This window comes from Cyrtonyx montezumae, unplaced genomic scaffold (assembly GCF_038088225.1).
Source record: "Cyrtonyx montezumae isolate F1298 unplaced genomic scaffold, pur_monq_1.0 scaffold_3, whole genome shotgun sequence".
NCBI lineage: Eukaryota > Metazoa > Chordata > Aves > Galliformes > Odontophoridae > Cyrtonyx > Cyrtonyx montezumae.
The window spans coordinates 55,580,492-55,599,948 of NW_027072034.1; the positions used below are offsets into that span (position 1 = coordinate 55,580,492).

General features: G+C 40.4%; 1 protein-coding gene across 4 annotated transcripts; it reads left to right on the forward strand.

Annotated features, from left to right (window-relative positions):
- Window positions 1–20: 20 nt before the first annotated feature.
- U2AF1 (U2 small nuclear RNA auxiliary factor 1) lies at window positions 21–11,897 on the forward strand. Of its 4 annotated transcripts, XM_065741634.1 has the most exons (10): window positions 46–130; window positions 1,634–1,721; window positions 1,933–1,989; window positions 3,710–3,740; window positions 4,337–4,403; window positions 8,575–8,624; window positions 9,261–9,359; window positions 10,500–10,633; window positions 10,970–11,062; window positions 11,643–11,897. In XM_065741634.1, the coding sequence occupies exons 2-10, from the start codon at window positions 1,675–1,677 to the stop codon at window positions 11,779–11,781; spliced, it is 717 nt and encodes a 238-aa protein (XP_065597706.1). In that variant the 5' UTR covers window positions 46–130; window positions 1,634–1,674; the 3' UTR covers window positions 11,782–11,897. The 4 variants fall into 4 exon arrangements, with proteins under 4 accessions (XP_065597703.1, XP_065597702.1, XP_065597706.1 ...); XM_065741631.1 differs by lacking the exons at window positions 1,933–1,989; window positions 3,710–3,740 and having other exon boundaries at window positions 21–130; XM_065741630.1 differs by lacking the exons at window positions 1,933–1,989; window positions 3,710–3,740; window positions 4,337–4,403 and adding an exon at window positions 5,190–5,256 and having other exon boundaries at window positions 21–130.
- Window positions 11,898–19,457: the final 7,560 nt, after the last annotated feature.

Here is a 19,457-nt window from a genome sequence, read left to right on the forward strand (position 1 = left end):
GCAGGGGCCGGCGAGAAGAGTTTCCGGCGCCGCGGCTGTGACGTGTGCGGTCGGCGCCGGGCTGTCCGGCGGGCGGGCGGTGGGAGATGGCGGAGTATCTGGCCTCCATCTTCGGAACAGAGAAGGACAAGTGAGTGCTCCATCCCTATTCTAGCGCCGCTCCCGCGCTCCACATAGGGGCTCGAGGGAGGCCGGCGGCGGCGGCGGGACTCGCGCTGCGCCCTCTCTGCCCGGGGCTTTCCGTCGCCGCTTTCCCTCTGGGGCTGCGGCGCCCCGTCCCCTCCCCCGCGCGGCCTGGGCCGTGCGCTGGAACGCGGCGCTCGCGGAACGAAGCGAAGGGGAAAGAAGGCGCCCGCGCTACCCCTCCCCCCGTTCCCCCTCCCTTCAGCTCGCGGCGCGGTGCCCTCCCCTCCCCCACCCCCGGGCTGGAGCGCGCGTGCGCGCGCCGCCCCTGAAAAAGGAGGGGGAGTGCGCGCCCTCGTGTGCGCGCTCCGGCCCCGCCCCGTGTCCGGGCTAGGCCCGCTTCGCTCTCCCCAGGGAGCGCCGCCGCCGCCGCCATGCGGGCGTGCCCGCGCCTCGTGGCGCGCCGCCGGGCTCCGGCCCTCCTCCTCTTCCTCCCCCTCCCCGCGGCGGCTGCGCCGTGTGGGCAGGCGCTGGGTGCTCCGCGCGGCCGGCCCTCACCTTCCTCTTTTGTTCAGCGCTCGGCCCCCGCCACACGGGGCTGCTGTGCTTCTCCGGAGCTGTGTTAACCATAGAGTCTTCCCCGGAGGAAGCGCTGCGATCTCGCTGCACGTTGTGCAGGGGGAGCCCAACGCCTGTGCTCTCGCTGTCTGAGCAGCGAACAGAACGCTCCAGAAAGTGTTAAAAGTTCGAAGGATTACAACACGCTGTGGAATTTTGAACGTGAGAATAATAGCTTTTCTTCCAGGAGAATTTTTATTTCTCTTTGTGTACATCTAGCCCATAGTAGCTTTTGTGCCTTCATAACTTTGCTTTCAGTTTTCCCAGTTGAGTTGACTGAGCTCTTTATGGCTCTTCTTTCACCATTCTGCATCCACGAGAGTTCTGCTGGCGTACTCAAGCTGGCACAGATCTGAAGCTTTTCGTGGGTCAAGACAAGATGTAATCACCGTGAGGCAAACACAAATAAAGCTCATTTTAGAAAGCACTTGTTCACAAAGATGGCTTCACAAGGAATTATGCGTGAGCAAGATTAATCCTTCATTTGATAACACTTCTTTCTCTTAACTGAATTATTTCAAATAGCGTCTTGGCAGTGCTTCTAGTTTCCATTGGAGTGTCACCTTAAACAGGTGGGTTCTTAAAACATTGCATAGGTGCAGCTATATTGGTTTTAAAGCACGTTATGTTGCCTAGAGGAAGTGGTTGCATGGAGGACACAACTCTAGCTCATGGTGTAACTTTTCAGACAGTTCTTTACCTTACTTCCTATCCTACCACCCCACAAAATTGACAAACTCAAACTAAGGGAGGATTGGAAGGATAGAACAGCAGCAATCGCTGTGTTACCTTTCCACATCAAGTTAAAGGCATTTGGGGCACGTTTTATAGGAATTACATACTAATGTCTTTCTGTTTCAGTACGTAACTACTTTGGGTTTTATACTTTCAGAGTCAACTGTTCATTTTATTTCAAAATCGGAGCTTGCCGTCATGGAGACAGATGTTCTCGGTTGCACAACAAACCAACATTTAGCCAGGTTTGTTTTCCTTTTGCTTTTTATTTGTTTGTTTTTAAGTATATTCTTACTTTAAAACATAGATCCTCAGATAAAAGTGAATAATTACAGAGCTCCAGATTAAGTAGTTCACTTTTGGCCCCAGTTTATATGGGATTTTGCTTTTTTGGGGGTATTCCATTTACTTCTCCCAGCATTTCTAATCATCTCCTGTCACCCTTAATGGCTGCAGGAAGCGATGCTGTTGTAAGCTTGCCTGTAGTAGAGACCAACCAGTGCTAACTTTCAGGTGAGTGTGCCTTCTCAGTGATGTTAGGCACTTAAAACCTTCCCAGATTTCTTAATTATCAACACTAATATCATCGTGTTCCACCTAGCCAAAAGGTGGGAACTTAAGTCTTTGCATATAAGTGAGAAAAAAATAATAATAAGCAAGTAAGCGACTTTCCTGTCGTTATCTTTGCTCTCTGACCCAGGCTTTTAAGTTTCAAGTGTAGCTTACACACTTTCTGTGAATGTGAAAAAAATACTTGAAAGCATATTGCCTGGTTGCTGAGGGCATATATGTCAGTTAACTTGGCAGATTACTTAGATTTTGGCTATCTGAAAGTTAGAGACAAGATGAGTGACTGCACATCTGCTAAAAGAAATGGTGCAGAGGGTGATAGGGTTGCTTTTGTAATTATGAGCTCTACAGTTTTCTGAGAACTTTTACCTGGAGAACTGTATGCTTTTTCTATCACTGCTGATTGTCAAGTTATGCAGGTAAATAGATTTCTTAGTACTGTGTATAATGTGCTGATGAAGCTCTTGTATTAGGAGCAGTTTTATCTACAAAGGTGAGGTTTGCATAGTGGTAGAGTCCTCTGGACTGGCGTTGTTTTGGGAGGCAGGTAACAGCCACGTGACTGGGTGTTAGAGGTGGTGTTCCTGAAGTTAAATACATGAGTGGGCTGAGGGGATAGTATACAGGAGTGTTTTGGGAGGCAGAAACTGCTCCTACCACTGCTGGTAGTTCCTCAACAAAAAGTTTTTCCATCTGAGGTAACTCAATTCTTAATGCAGATACTATTTATCAAACAGTATTGTCCATTTTCTGAGTGTGTTAATGATAAACATGGACAGCATGCTGAAATTGATAGGTAATTTAGAGGCTTGAGTTTAGGTTTCCTAGCTACTAGAAAATAATTTGAAACTAGGCAACTTCCACAGCAGTTGTTTTAATGTTAAAAAGAAAAAAACTGTATTTCTTTGAGAGCTTTTATGTGCAGCTCTGTGGGTGCAGCCTTAGTTTTGCTGCAGAAGCTGCAGTCAGTATTGCTGGCTGAAGTGGGTCAGCAGGGCATGCAGGAATCACCTGGCAACATCTGGGAGTGCTGCAGCACTGCTCCTGACTGACATACTGTATTGTAGTATCTCCAGCATGTGGGATTCCTTACAGAAATCTTTATTTGTATGCAGATTGGTAATCAGCTGTGATAGAAAATAGAAGAGCAAATATGCTATTAATGGCAATTTACTGCCTCAGTGTTTTTATCTTCCTCTGGTGCAGTCCTTATAGAAGGGCTGTATTAGGAAGGTCGCACAATCTAGAGTGATCAAATTACCACCAATTAGCAGAAACACTGTAACTGTGTTTCTGGCTCTCTCCAATTGTAGAGTAAAACAGTAGTTGTTTTAAACCTGGGCCACAGAAGCACAAAGCTTTGGTTGGTATGACCGTACCTATTATAAAGCAAGTGTGTGATTTAAATGTGATCCCACGAACTCTGTAATGTTAAGCGGGCAGCACGTGTAGGTCCTGTGAATTTTTTCCATAATGTTACTTATGATAATAATGTATAAGCTAAGATTATATGGGGACTGCGATTCGTACTAACGTTGAGCTTGTATTTTAAGAAAGTAATCAAATTTCAATTTTTGAGCTGCTTACAGTGATATGGACATTTGGATATATATATTTTTTTGTAATATTAGTTTACTAACTTAAACATGGTTTGTTTTTTCAGACAGCTTGATTTTAAGAAGAACGGTACAAATGTAAGGTTTCAAGTCTGCCTGGGCTAATTCTTCAAGTAAAAAGCAGAAGGGCTAAAAGGATATTGTCCTTATTTGAAGGATCGGAAACATGCGAACCTATGATGCTATTATATTATTTAAACAGAAATTCCACCAAGAAATTCCCGATACACAAAACGAGATGCAGCTCATGCCTAAAAACCTTATTGTCTGGTGTAACGTTCTAGGCTCTGTGGCGTTATGTATTGTATGCTGTGCACATAACACTTACCTTTTTTTCTACACTCACAGTAGTGAATCTGATGTTCAAAATAAGACGAAGCTAGGCGTATCCGTCCTATCACGTAGTTTGATGTTTCAGGTTACTGTGCCTCACAACTCCCATTTTGAGGATTAGCTGTTGAGACAAATGCAGCTCTTTCTTGGTGGTTAATTACAACTGTTTTCATAATATGATGGTCTGGATGCAATTTTGGAAGATTTTCTGCAAATACAAAAGGAAGTCTTAAGAACAAACTATTACTTTGAGATGTTTGCAAACAAGTTGTCTCTTTGCAATTGTCTATTATATGCACAGCAGCCAGTAGAATTCCCCTTTTTATTTTTTTTCCCCGCAGACCATCTTGATTCAAAACATCTATCGTAACCCCCAAAACAGTGCACAGACGGCTGACGGCTCACACTGTAAGTCCCACAGTTGGAGAAATTTTTTTAAAGAATGGTGTTAAAGAGCCCACTCCTAATTACGAGAAAATAATGTTGGCTTCTGAGCTGCTGACATAAAGCTGTTGCAAACAGGACAAGTGACGGAACTCTTCTTGCGCATGTATCAAGAACTTGTCAAATGTGTGCAATTCAGAATGCAGAACGTGGTTTCATAAATCGAACTTGAGGCAAATCTCGTTGCTTGCTAGAACTGCATTCTTTTTAAAGGATTAAACTGCAGGCATTTATCAAATTCTTGATCCAACATCAAATAAAAAAGATAGGTCTATTTGTGATGTACGGTAAGTTTCGTGAACTGTGTTTTTTCTTTCATCTTAAGTTTTATAGGAAAATGGAGATCTCATGTTATGCTCTGATATTGTATTATCTCTGTTCCTGGGGCTTTGTTACTAAGAATCCATTCAGGAAGACCAAATTCAAGTTAATATGATCGTGGTAACCGTTTTGAGTATTGCTTTTGAATGCCATCAGTTATTTTTCTTCATTAAGTCGTACAAAACCCCTCTGTAGTAATACTGGTTAACATAATAAGAGTAAAATACAATGGTGGAGTATCGTGAGATCTCTTATTTTACAGTGTTAGGATCATTCAGAAAGGTCACCAGCTAAGTGAAAGTTCTCCTTCTTGGGAGAAAATAACCACCTCTCTTTCAGCACAGACTCGGCTAGAGCGACCCTAAAGGAAACCAGTTTCTTGTTAAAATTATTTTCTATAATATAAAGTTGTTGCGTTTTGTATTTCAGACCATTGCCCTCTTGAACATTTACCGTAACCCTCAAAACTCTTCCCAGTCTGCTGACGGTTTGCGCTGTAAGTTCATACAAGTTCCTTCACTGGTTCCCTGGGCTTGATTGTCAGAGCTCAGTGTCGACTTAAGCTGGTCTACCATATTAGTTTAACAGATCAAACTGACCACATTTAATGAAATGTGCCCCCCAAAAACCCCAAACTTTTTGTCCCACTCACCTTTCTTCCCTACTCTGAAAGCTATGAGGGGAATCTGAATGGCATCTATTAAATAAGTTGAAATTGCACTTCCCCTATGAAGCAGTCTTGAGGCACTGCCTTCATCCGCCCCTCCTTTCTCCTTGCCAGTTGCTTGCATCCTAGCAGTGCTTTTCTGTATGTTCTATACTACCTGTAAGGTTCCGCCACCCAATGAGCAGGATAATGACATGTTGACTTCATCCAGAATAAACTTCCTGCTCTGTAAATGTTAATAGAACTTAAACTCTTCAGGCTTCATGTAGAAATTTGCCCTTGTTTAATAATGCGATTTCCATTTGGAGTCTGCTTTGGAAGAAAAATAGCTGACAATAGCTTCCCTTTTGGCAGCTGTCCTTCTGGATAGGTGCATGGTTAAAATTCCTTCCATGCTTTGAAAATTAAAATTCCAGAACCAAGTTGCATATTTGCATAGGTAAATATATCTTTAGAAGTGCTTTTGAGGAGGGGCAGCCATTTGGGTATGGTCACAAACTAAGTTGATGACTCCTCACGAGGTAGGGATGGACAAAAGAGAAAAACACCTATTCTAAGACTGGCAGGAATTAAGTGACCAAGATTGCTGATCTGCAGTAACTGACTTGACATTGTGACTGAATCATCATATTAGATTAATTAAATTAAAAAAAAAACTAGAAAAAAAAGGATTGATATTATTTTCTGAGTAATATATCTTGTTGAGTTGAATATGACTGCGTGGTAATAAAGCTTTGTTTGGCTATTCCTTTTTTTTTGGACTGTTGGATTATAGACTAGTTCAGATTAGTTACCAGCATTTGATTAGATGTGCTTTGTGAAATCAGCTACTACCTTAAAAGTCAACACTGTGTCTTCTGCTGTAAAAGTAATAATGGCCCAGTTAAGCAACTCGAGCTTGTTTTACGTGATGCGATCAAGCTAGATGTGTAATGAGCTATGTAAGTTTGTCTATATGCTTAAGCAGTTCCATTGGTTTGTAGGCCTTGTTGCAGATGCTTTGTACTTAATGCTGTTTTGATAAAACAAAAATGTTCAGTTGGGTTTTTCCACTGTCCCTAAATTTTCAATGCGCTGGTAACTAATTTGCACGGTTACAGCAGTTTGGTCTGTGGAGCTATTTAGATTGTACAGCTGTAAGAGTCTTGACTTGAGCAGCCTCCCTAGTCTTCTAAAAACTGGTATCCAACTTTAGTTTGCCTTGATGAGTGGGAAGGCATTCAACAGAGCCTGACTGTACCTTATGCGGTAGAGCTGGAGCTCTGTTATCTTCAGTAGATTTGCTGAGACTCCCAACTCCCTGTTTTTTTCCATATTTTTTGTCCCTACTTAAGTACTGCATGTATTTTAAATGGATAACTTGGGTAGCTGTTGAATGTGTTGTTTGTTGTTGCTTAACTGTCTTCCTTTCTATTGCCGTCGTAGAGGATTAACCTTAGTTTTGAACGATAATAGTTTTCCTGGGTATTTTAATTAGTAATTGGGCTTCTTAAGGTTCAGATACCAGTGGCCCTGGAACACGAATGTTTGTAAAGCCTGTGCATATGTATGCTTCCCACTTAGAAGGAACTTACATAGTCATTAACTAACTGTTGCTTATGATCTCTTAATTTGACAGTGTGATCACCTTAAAGTTTCTAGCACTTTTCCATTCGGTTAAAATTAATTATTCCGTGCGTGGCTTGTGGAGCCCCAAACTGATATCTTAAAAGTAAATAAATCCTTAGGAGTTTATAAACTATTACGAGTGGTGGTTGCGCCACCTTGGGAGTATAGTGAAGTATTACCTGCCTAGAAGAACTGGTTTAACATTTGGTATCTCCTTCGTTTGCTGTGTTAACTGTGAGAGAGCGGTGGGGAAGAAGAAAGCTCTGAAAGCAGGCATGTTTCATATCTGGAAATACGAGCCTAAGCTGCATGGCTAGCCTCCCTTAGCCTTCTTCAGGAGGCAGCTGGCTGGAAGAACAGTAATTGCAGTTCCAGAGAATGTGGCTGGTTACTCTTAGAGACTTTGAAGAATGATGCTGTGTTCTTCCAAATGGTACTGTCAGCCAAAAATGGCTGAGCTCGAGGCATCTGTTTTTTTTGTAGCAGCCCGAGCTGAATGAACTTAGCCTTGTTGGCTCTGTTTCTTTCACGTTCTGTGAACTAAACCAGCAAAACAGCAGTGCTTGTGATTTGAAGGCTAGAATATTTATCTAGAATGAAATGCAGAGTTCATTTTAAAACTGCTCCACTTGATCGTAATAAACCACTTAACTGCTGAAGAGCTAGTATGTTAGGCTTTAATGTACATAGCTTAATATATCTTAAAATACCGTAGAGTAGCAGAAATAAATTAAAAGCATTTTTATATTCTTAATGCTCTGAAAAATCAGCCAAACTTATGTTGCTTTTTTAATGGCAGCAGGCAAGCAGCGTTCATTGTAAAGTCCAGCTTGGAGCATGTAAAATAGTCTAACCTAACTATGTAGCTGGCTTACCTTGCACTAAAATATTTTTGCAGGGCTATCAAAAAAATTAAGTGATACTCAAAAAAGGAGTGCTTTCTGTTGTGAGGCATTGTAACACCCTGCCTTGAGGGCACTTATGAAAAACCATTCTAATGACTCCTCTGTGGAAATTCTTAAAATCATTTAAAATTCTGAGCTGTGTTACTCTGTGAACTCTCACATTCTAGTGTACGTCTGCTGGAGATGGAGAGGTGGATTTGTTAAAAGGAAGTTCTACATTTAGGGGGAGAAATGCTAAACTGTAATCGTACCTAGAAATACGTAGATATGACAAAGCACTTGCCTTCTGTTTAGGTAAAATTGGTGGTAGATAAAGGGTGGAATTGTGCATCAAATGTAAACCATACTTCAAAGCAATTCCTTTCCCTTTCTTCACTTTAGATTTGTGGCATACAAGTTTGGTTCTGATTTAAAATTTGCTTTGATTTGATCCTGTCAGTAGAATGTTTTGACATAGTATTTTGGACTTAAAATTGTTTGCATATACTGATTTTTTTTTAATGCTCTCGTTAGTTAGCTACATGATATTTGGTGTCTCTTATGCTCCAGATGGCACCTTTAGGTTATGTTTTGTAGTAGAAGCATTTTTTTCCTCATTACAAACTCTAATCAGTACGACTCTTGGTTTTTCCAGGTGCTGTGAGCGATGTTGAGATGCAGGAGCATTATGATGAATTCTTTGAGGTATGCAGAAAAAACAAACGTTCAAAATACATTGAAGTGTTCTTAGACTTACAGAAGCGAGTTACTTAAGTGGATTTTAGTGCATTTAATATAGTGTGTATATGTATATATCACAAGTAAATGGGTTTAGAGAAGACCGTTTGTTTCCTTAGGTGTTTGTTTAAACTTAAAACTTTCAGTGCTAAATATTTGCTTGTGTAACTTCAGTTAGTTTAGCTTTACGGTATGTAGTAGGCTTTGTTTAAAAAATGACCAGCCTAAGCTGTGTAGCATTCGGACTCTGTAATCTCTTCTGTAAATTAAAAAAATACCACCTTAATTATTTATATGGAGATAGAAGGAATACTATAGCTGCAGGGCTTGTGTATAGAGTTTTCAGTACTTCTTATGTGTTGACTAAACACTGTATGTTTAATGTTTTCCATAGCTTTTTATTTTATCCTTTTAGCACTGTGCTTAGAGATGGACACAGTACAGGCCAAGCAAGTACCAAATTTAAGATCAGAAATATAAAGACTTTTTGAAGAACAGCCTTCTTTTTGTTCTTACAAACAGTTAAATGCATTGGTTCTGCAGTTTAACATGTCCCCACATTTTAATTTTCTTTTATTTTTGAATTGTTTGCTTTGTGCTTAGGAGGTCTTCACAGAAATGGAAGAAAAATACGGTGAAGTTGAGGAGATGAATGTCTGTGATAACCTTGGAGATCATCTAGTTGGAAATGTATACGTAAAGGTAGGGTAAAAAGAGGTGTTAATTATATAATCTGTTAAGCCACTTGTATTCATTATAATTTTAAAAGCATTCTACTCTTGTAGCTTTTGTGAAAGTAGCTATTCAGGATTTTAAATTCTCTCCAGTTTAGCAATATAAATTAAGAATGGAAGTAGCAATGGAACTTGAAACAGTTTTTATGAAACGGTGAAAATCATTTCTGATACTCAAAACCTGTGGCAGTGTACAAAGATGGATGCAGTCTTTTTTACCTGGTTAATAAACACAGTCTCTGCTGAAGGTCTGTTATGAATGTTGGATCTTTCTTCCCGTCATGCTGCATTCTAAGCACTTCGCTATAAGCAGAGGTTTATTTGTGTTGGTGTTCAACAGCTGTGCCGAGTTTCTGACTTCCTAGTTAAACAAAACGTCTTGTAACTAATGGCACTAGTTGGTCTAAGGTCCAAACCGAAGTGCTTAGGTTTAGCTCTTCAAAGCCATTGATACCTGTTTTGAATAATCTGTTCAGAGTTATCCAGTTGCAGAAATTTCACTGTGTATGTGACTGGGTGAATATTTTTTACTGTAATTTTCCTTAACTAGCTAATGTTTTGAGGCCATATTTGTGTGGCCATGTATATTATCTGTTCAGGCCATAATAATCAGAAATAAAAGCTACTTTTAAAAATTTGTAGATGACGGTCCGTGGAAAAAATGCTTTTCTTCTTCAAACAGGATCTAAGTTTTCGTAAGTGAACAAGGACTTCAGTTCTCATGCTGATTTCTCTTAAATGCTTGATAAAGCTCCATTACATTTGGAGTGTTAGTATTACGTGAAGCATGCTTAAGTGTTCCTCGTTGTTTAAAGTTTTAGTAAGACATCAGTGTTCCCATAACTTAAAATACAAGCTGCACAACTAAGATGACCAAATAGGATAATAACTGTGAAGAAGCATCTGTAATATTAGCACTGAATCCAAATCAGTGAAAAGCTGGCTTTTTTTAATTATTATTATTATTTTACCCCTGTTGAAACTCTGAAGTAGTTGGTAGTTATGTCAGTAGTCTCAAGCCACAGATACTATAACCCTGTTTTGTCAGGAATCTTTGATCTACTTCTGTTGCTTCTCTACAGTGTGAGAAATTATTCTTTGCTTTTAGTTTCGCCGTGAAGAAGATGCAGAAAAGGCTGTGATTGACCTGAACAATCGCTGGTTTAATGGACAGCCTATTCATGCTGAGCTTTCACCTGTGACCGATTTCAGAGAGGCCTGTTGCCGTCAATATGAAATGGGGTAAAAAGCAACTTCCTGTTTGTCTATGGAAGTGTCTTTTGAAATGTTTGCACAGACTAGATGGTTGCCTGGGTGTGGGTTTTATGTGTAATTCAGAGTAGGACAGAAAAAAAAACTTCAGGTTACTGTTAATTTGGAGGATCTGCAGTCAGCTTTTTGACTTCTACCATCTTTTGGATTTTGATCTAGGAGCAGGTCAGTTTTAAGTAACTTTGCAATTTATCGTTTTCAGTATTAGAGGTGATTAACTTTTGAATGGCTAGAGGCCTACTGAGGGCTTAGGGCAAACATCCACTGTAGGGCTGAGAATTCTAACTGTCTCAAATTCTGTTTCAGAGAGTGTACACGAGGAGGCTTCTGCAACTTCATGCATTTGAAACCCATTTCTCGAGAGTTAAGACGTGAGTTGTACGGGCGTCGTCGCAAAAAGTAAGTTTGTTTTTAAATATGGTTAAAACAGATAAACTGCACATCAGTTGTGTAATGTTCAGAAGACAAACCATTTAAATTCAAGTCCTCTCTTGCTTTTTCTGACGTGCAGCAGTGAAAGGCATCAAGTAAAACTAGTAAGTGGCCAGCTTAGAACAAAAGAGTGTGTTTTTCATAACAGCTAGATTTATGAGTCTGTCAAGAATATCTGGATATTTTCAGGATCTGATGTCATTACTATTTCTCTTTAGTTTGATTTGACAGCTAATGGCTAGCTTTTCTAGCCAATATTTTTATCCTGCATAAAAGTGCATTTGCTACCTCTACACGCCTTTAGTTTTATACACATTATAATGAATGAGTGGCAGTGAACATTGGAGCCATTTTATGATAGCTCACTCTCAGTGTTGCGTTTCTTCAGTACGTAAGTATATGATTTCACGGTGTGAGTGCCATTTTACAAATCCTTATGATGTTCCATGCTGTCTTTTTTTTTTGTCCCATTACTTTCATCCTTAAATGTTCCATGGAGCGCTGCTGAAAGTGATGAAACAATAAAATGTTCAAACTTTCTTTGAAGGCATAGATCCAGGTCGAGGTCCCGTGAGCGTCGGTCTAGATCCAGAGATCGTGGTCGTGGAGGTGGTGGTGGTGGAGGAGGAGGACGTGAACGTGACAGGAGGCGGTCAAGAGATCGTGAAAGATCTGGTCGATTCTGAGCCATGCCATTTTTACTGTATGTCTGCTAGAAAGTGTTGTAGTTTGACCAAACAAGTTCATAATGAGATTTTTTTTAAAGATGGGCTTCTGAATAAAAATTTGTAGTGATACAGTATTCTTTGTGTAACTTGTTTCTTGTGGGGGGAGTCTTTTTAACTGTCATTCCTCTATCTTGACAAATACCTGGATTAATACTATGCCTGAGGGAAAGGTGGTAAATGTACTGGAGGAGCGCCAGTTTTAGGGGGTTTTTTATTTTTTATTCGGATATGATTTGAACTGTTGATGAAAATGTGTGTATATAATATAAAATATTATATACATAGTAAAAAATAATATACTGCTTAAGAAACAGTTACTCATAAGTTTCCCTTTTCTGCTACGCTGTCTGCTTATTTAGGTTAATTTAGGCACATTTAAAAGGAAGGCTGTGCGAAGTGCATTTATTTACCAAGTAGAAGTGCTTAGTTACAAAATGTATGTTTGTTTGTTACCAGAAGTCTGTGCTCTGTCTATCAATGTGACTGTGGCATTTACAATAAATCCGGTTTCTTGGTGTAAAATCTAAAGCCTTTTTTCTAAGCACTCTGGAGTAGTTGTGTTGCTACTCCTGGCAGTGCCAGAGTTCATAGCTGAGGGGTTTGGTTTTTTTTTTGATTCTTAACTAATTTCTTCATCTTGGCTAGAAATGAAGTTACCTATTGCAGTGTGTGGGAGGGATGGGAAACAATGTTTTTATCTCAGTAGCAGTGAGTTTCTTTCTTAAGAACTCATGCTCTATGCGACAGGAAAAATAGGATATACTGAAAGAAACAAAACGTCCTAAATTCAAGGTCCAAGTTTCTTAACAGACTGAATTTTTTCCAGCCCTTGTTTAATGAGAAGCATTTCACTAGTGTTTGAGACGACAGAGGACTAATTGGATGCTAATGACAAATGTTTTTTTTCCAGCTTTACTTACTTTCCAGTTTTACTTACTTTTGAAGAGTTGTAAAGCACGATGAAAGCTGTCAAACAGATGGCAGTTTCTTCACACGACTTTCTGTCTTGGTTCAGTTGAATCGCACAACAGCTATGCTTCTTAGGGTTGTGTATCCCTTAAGGAGTCAAAGGTCTAATTAAAATGTTGCAGCATCTTGAGAGACTGTACAATGTACTTGCAATTTAAATTCGTTCATGTCTGCTTTTAATTTAGCTTGTGACGTAGCGTGAAGTTTTGGACAGTGGTTATATTTCTGCAAGATAAAATTCATGTATGTGAAACTACCTAATACAATGTAGCTTTCTAACGTGACAGAGAATTTACTAGTGCTTCTTTAATTCTCAGAGTATGGTAACTTGCTAAGTGATGGATCTGCTCCTTAATTATTTAAAATAAATAAAAGGAAGGATAATAAAGGATATAGAAAGTTGCACAGACAGATTAACAAACCAGCTTCTCTGTCTCAAAAATAAATACCAAACCATTTTGCTTATTGTAACTTGGAGATGGTGAAGAAAATGATATTAAAAAGTGTGTGTTTCTAAAAGAGTATATTTTGTCTTTTAGAGCTACATTCTTGTACCGATTTAATTTGAGTTTATTATGTATTATTATGGCTTGGCCATCCAGGTTGTGGAATTTATTCTGTCAGTAACTTAAAAAGAAAAGCATCTCTACATGAAGACAACTTCACTGTTTGTTTTGTTGCAAATACGTGAGTTATGAATTCTTTTTCACTGGAAGAAGTTGATCCGTGCCTAGAATAGATGGCTGCACTTAAACCTGTGACACGTCTGCTAGTATTAGGAATTTAACATTGGTAACTTTTTTCTGGGTTAAAGGGACGCTAATCCAGTTCCATTTCCTCAATGAGATTTAGGACTACTAGTGAGCTAATTGAAATCTCAAGCTCAAAAAAGTGAGAATAGCCACTAGTTTTTAATACAGTATCTAGGATAATGTGGTTACTACTTAAAATGCTTAAGATCTTTTTCCACAGGGGTTATTGGCACAAGCTAGTTTGCTGTATAAACAAATTCATTTTAATATAGTATAAATGTGTCTCTGTAATGGCTTTCATCTGTTTCTCTAAGCACTGCAGAACAGCAAGTACATTTTTTTGTGTGAACAGATAGCAAAAAGTTGTTTTCCTCCCCCTCTTGTAACTGGAAGATGTCTTAAAGGGCACTGAAAGCAATGGATTTCACTGGACACTTGAAGGAAAGAAACTTTTGATTGTTAGCTGGCAGTCTGGCTAGTGACAGCATTCAGCATTTAAACCAAGCTCATGTGATGTGGCTTCAGTTACGTTCACCTTTAAGGATATATGTATGCTGCCAATAAGATTTGATCAAATCTGAAATGTCAACTGAGCAAATTTAGTTAAATGTGGTAGTCCAAACTGGATTTGTTTACAGATGCAAAAGGGAATCCTGCCCACCCATTCTGTTATTTACTGTGTGTTTAGAGTTGATTTTTTTTTTTCCTCCTCCCTAAAGGTTCCTATTTCTCACAAACATATTGTTGGCTTTTCTGTTAAACCGTCGACCTTAATTTATGGAATTCCTTTACCTCAAATAAGTGATGGCATACAGTATTTTCTAAAGTCTGAGTCGATTAGGTTGAAACTGTTAATCCCAAGTGGCTTCCACTTATTGTATTTGGCTCTTATTCTGTGAAGATGCTGCTTGTCCATGAATATGATGTATGTTGAGACTGTAAAACCAAATTGAGAAAATTTGTTCAAAAATAAAGCCTTTTTTTAATAAGAATGACAAAAATTATCCCTTTCCTTTAGGTGGGTTGCTGCTCTTTAAATGACTAATGAGGACATAGACTATACATCTTGAATTTGCAGCTTTTGGCTTGAGCCACTTTTTCAAACAGTACTTTGACTTGTTTTTGTAGGGCTGGCGGAACGTGCCTTAAATTCATACCAAACAAATTTATGGTATTTACTTAATAATGTTGAAGTATCAGAAGACTTGGTGTTGGTGGGTTGGTTTCTGTTAATTTTCCTAAACTGATGGCTGAGTAGTCCTGTGATTTTCTGTTGTGGTGATCTCTAGAGAACAAGAATGCTCATTTTGACAAGGAAAGCATGCTTAGTTGAGAAAACAAGTAACTGAGAAGGGACCATTTTTTGAAGGTGATATATATGTATTTCTTTTCCCCTAGCGTTGCGTGGCTTGTGCTGCAAAACTTCGGCAAGGGACACAACCATTAATTCCCACTGCAGCTTGTACCAAGTATGCTGTCTTTTAACATAGCAGAACGTGAACTGTTTTCATAGCAGATAAGGATTAAGTATTCAACCACTGCGTTCTCCAAGCACTAACTTAGGACTGTTCTGAAAATCAGTCCTGTTGAGGAAATGTCAGAGCTGAAAAAAAATGATACCAATTGGGTGTGTGCTCATTTCAACTGGTAAGGAAGTAATACACAACAGGTGAGACTGTCACAAAATACCTGTAGCTGTGCGAATTTATTGCAAAGGTGAAGTAGCTTTATACTGCTGAGCATAACTTCACACTGGAATGCATGGATTTCCATTTTAAAATTGCAGCCAAACATCTGTAGAATAAATCAGTCTTACACACTGAAATGATAATGATGCATTCTGTAACTATGCACAAGTATTTCTGAACTGATCCAGTAAGCCCATTTTATTTATTGTATTATATTTACAAATGTCTCCAGATTCTTGGTGCAATTCTCAAACTGGTAAATGCACGTATAGAAAATGAAGTAGCCGGTGTCTTCATTTCACCATATGCAAAGTGGGAAAGGGAAAGGTGATGGTTATCAGATCTGTAAGTTCTTCATGGCACTTCAATGCTTGTTAGCTCAATGCTTCAGTAACTTGAGTTTTTGAGGTTGCTTTCTAACCAAATTGTTTTGGCAGGACCAAAGACAAGTTACATGCGCTCATGCGTCAGCAGAGCAGCACTGTGATAATTTTCGGATGAAATGGTGGCAATTCAAGTGAGGCGGGGGACAACGGTTACTCAGGTGGGTTGTGGAACTGTGTGAGTACAGTTTTCCCTTTGATTGAAGCATCTTAGAATTATTTGGAGTCCTGGCAGTTGTTCCCACTAGGAAGGAAACTTAGGATCCCATATTCCTTTGAGATGAACTCAGCGGTTTCTAAAGAAGGCACACAGTGCTGTTTTCCTGAGCAATGTTACATCTGAGCACTGTAGGCCATCGACATGCTTTCAGTTGTCAGTTTCCAAAGCTGCTCTTTTAGTTAAGTCTGGAGGAATTAAAAAAAAAAAAAGTGTTTCTGCCCTGGTTTTACTGGGCTATGAGATAAAGTGTGGATACAGGCACTACATGGCAAATGAGCCAGTCTCCCCACCCCACTGTTTTTCACAGAAAACCCTGTAGTCTGCCAGGCTTAGGATTGCTGTGTTTTTGCTGGCAGGTGCTTGATTTCAAGCATTGCAACCTATGCAACTGAATTTTGGCTGTATTTGTGGCCTGTTTTCACTTTCTTTTTGAAGCTGTCTGGGATTCCAAGCAAGAGAAAAGAAGGGCAAAGCTGCTTCCATTGTGGCCTGGTCTACCAGCAGACATTCTGGGCCTGAAGGCTATGGGAAGAGACAAGGGAGCAACTGCTCTCTTTCTGCTAGCTCATTTGCCCTTGAGAGCTAATATTTGTTTAAGAGAAAGTCGAGAAGCCTGCACAGCTTAGAATAGTCCTCTGTCTTTTATTACTGTCTCTTCCTTCTTTTTCGTTAGTGAATGTGGAAGAGGCTTCATCTCTTCCTCCTGTGTTGATGGAGGAAAAAATTGTCCAGCAGCTGCAGGAGGAAGACTTAATAAAAGGACACTGAGGCAGTACAAGAAGAAGTGATTTCTGGACAAAGGATAAGTATAAATTGATTAGACTGCTACTGTACACCAGTAGCTGCCATTACAACATTTAAAAAAAAACAAAAACATTTCTGTTCAGTGTAGCAAATCCAACCATGCTCACGTGACAAGAAAAAATGTACATGTTATTTATAAATAACTGGCTTTAAGGTTGTATTGCTGGGCTAGGGATTGGGAAGGGAAATTCCAGAATCCAAGAAAGGCCAAAATCTGACCAAGAAATAGCCTCATTAAGGTCTGGACCAGTCTCTTCATTCGGGAGTGGTTTGACTCATGATTTTTGATTCTTTCATGTGACCACAAGAGAGAAAGATGTTTAATGCCCTTCTTGCTTAGCTTCCAAGGAAGGAAGCCTTTCAGTCTTCAGTCAGCTATGAGTCTCAAACACGCACATGATGGCAACTTTGATACTGTAAAGAAAGACCAACTTCAGCTGAAAGAATAGGTCTGTAGGTGAGGGGAGAGTAATGGATTATGTCCTTCCTGTGGGCCTATATGTAAACAAGGTTTCAGACAGACTCTCACTCCATCCAAACTGTGTTCTGACAGTTTGAATCAGTAACTCACCAGAGAAATGAGAACTGGCTGGGTCATCGGCCTTAGAGGACAGTAATTAACGGTACATGACCTCTGTGGAGACTGCAAGTGCAGTACCACAGGGGTCTGTCTGTCCTAGTAATTATCCTGTTGTACCAATTTGCTTATTGGTGGCATCAAGGAGAAAATGAGTATATCCTCACCAGGCTTGTGAATGACACCAAAATGGGACTGTGCACTTGACAAGTAGAGTGCAGAGCGGCTCTCGGCAGGCACCTGGATGGGCTGGAGGGATGCGCTAGCAGAACCCTCATGAAATTTGAACAAGAGCTTATGACAAGTCCTGTTCCTGGGATGGACCAAGCCCCTGTCAGGGCACTGGCTTGGGATGGCCTGGCTGGGGAGCAGCTCTGGGGAAGCAGAAGGCTGTGCAAGCAAGACAGGATGCCACAGTATGTCCTGGCAGCAACAAGGTCCACCTGCATCCTGAGTAGTGTGACAGACAGACAGCAGTGACTGTTGCCCTTTGATCAGTCCTTGCTGGGCCACGTCTAGATACTGCTTACTGTTTTGGCTCCCCGTTTGGATAGTTAGAGTTGTTTGGGCTGCAGAGGGTCCAAAGGCAGCCAGGGGCTGGAGCAGTAGCTGTGTGAGGAGAGGCTGGGGCCTTGCTCAGCCAAAGGAAGGGAGTGACTGTGAAGGAACTGTATAGCCTTTATCTGCAGGAAGGACAGCAAGAAAAGAAAACATGGTTTTCACTGAGGTTGTCAACTGAAAGTGGAGGTTCTAACTGAGTGTAGAGAAAACATTTTCCCTGTAAGGATGGTAAGGCACTGTACTGGCTCTGCAGGCTGTATCCTTAGAGGCTTTCAAGACCCAACCACACAAAGCTTGAGCAATCTTGTCTGATCTCTGGGCTGACCCTGCTTTGAGCAGTAGGCTGGGCTTCAGGCCCCTTCTAGTCTGAGCAATTCCATGCTCCTGATGTTAAGCCTAAATCCTTATTGCTGCAACTTTGACCTATTCCACTTTCTCCCGAAGGAACCTGAAAAACTGTATATCTCCTTCCTTATTGCTCTGTAGCTAATCTGAGACAGTTCTGCCTATCTTCATTTTTCTGTTCTTTGCAGTTTCCTCTCAGGTCACATTTCTCTCTACACGTTCTCGTTGCGCTTGTTGTTCCCATGTTGTCTGTGTTATACCTCTTCTGAAATGCAGCACACCAGATTGGATATGGTACCTCAGCTAAGCACACAAGTGCCGTGAGTCCTGCAGTCTGTACTCCTATTTGTGTTAACACTCTATGATGTTTGTTTTTTCACAACAGTAGGGCATTACTGACTTACAAGTTTGCGTGACACTATAATTCTGCATTCCATTCCATACAATTACTGTCGAGGTAGTGGTTACACGAGCAGCAAATTGCTCCTGCCTGGCTGTAAAATTTTGCGTGTGTCCTTATTGGCCTTATCCTACTCTGCCATCTCATTTCTCCAGTCTGTCAAAGATCATTTCAAACTATGATTCCGTCCTCAAAATTATTTGCAGCCTCTCCCACTTGGTTAAAATAAAATCTGGTGTGACTCCTTGGGCTGCTTTTTCCTCCCTCTGTGCAAAAGCACTTTCATGGTTTCATAGTTTCTGTGATGGCCGTGAGCTCTCCCTTCCCAAACAGGCTCTGGGTACCACCAAATGTAATGGCAGATGTTCCTCAATCTCAGGAAATGGCTTATATGCTCCATGGCACTGATAGTGAATTGCTGATTTATAGGAGTTACTCACAAGGCTGGGTTAAGGATTAATCTAAGTGTGCCACTGGTTGGGCTCGATTATGGTGGTCTATTTAGGGTGCAGTCACGAAAAGCTTTGTATGTTCATTTCCCACCACTATGATTATTGCTACTAATGTCAAAGGCAGACAGTGGGCCTGTGTCACTACAGATAAGTTTCAAATCATTTTTTTAAAGATGAAATTCCCATTTCTTGTATATGCATACAAGTTTACCTGAGAGATGAAATGCTGAGCACAGAGCTGTGGTGCAATTGCAAATACCTCTAATTAACCTCGCACATTATGTTCTGATAGTTTCCAGCACGCCAAGTGCTGTCACTTGGTCTTACATGTATTCTTTGAGGTGCCTATTACACAGTTTGAAAGATATATCAAGTCCATCTGTGCTGCCAGCTTTGTATCTCAGTACCCATCTGCCTGAGTTTGCAGTGGCTGCTTCAAGGCTGACGCTTCTGAAGCAGAACAGCCAACACTGTGCCTCTTCC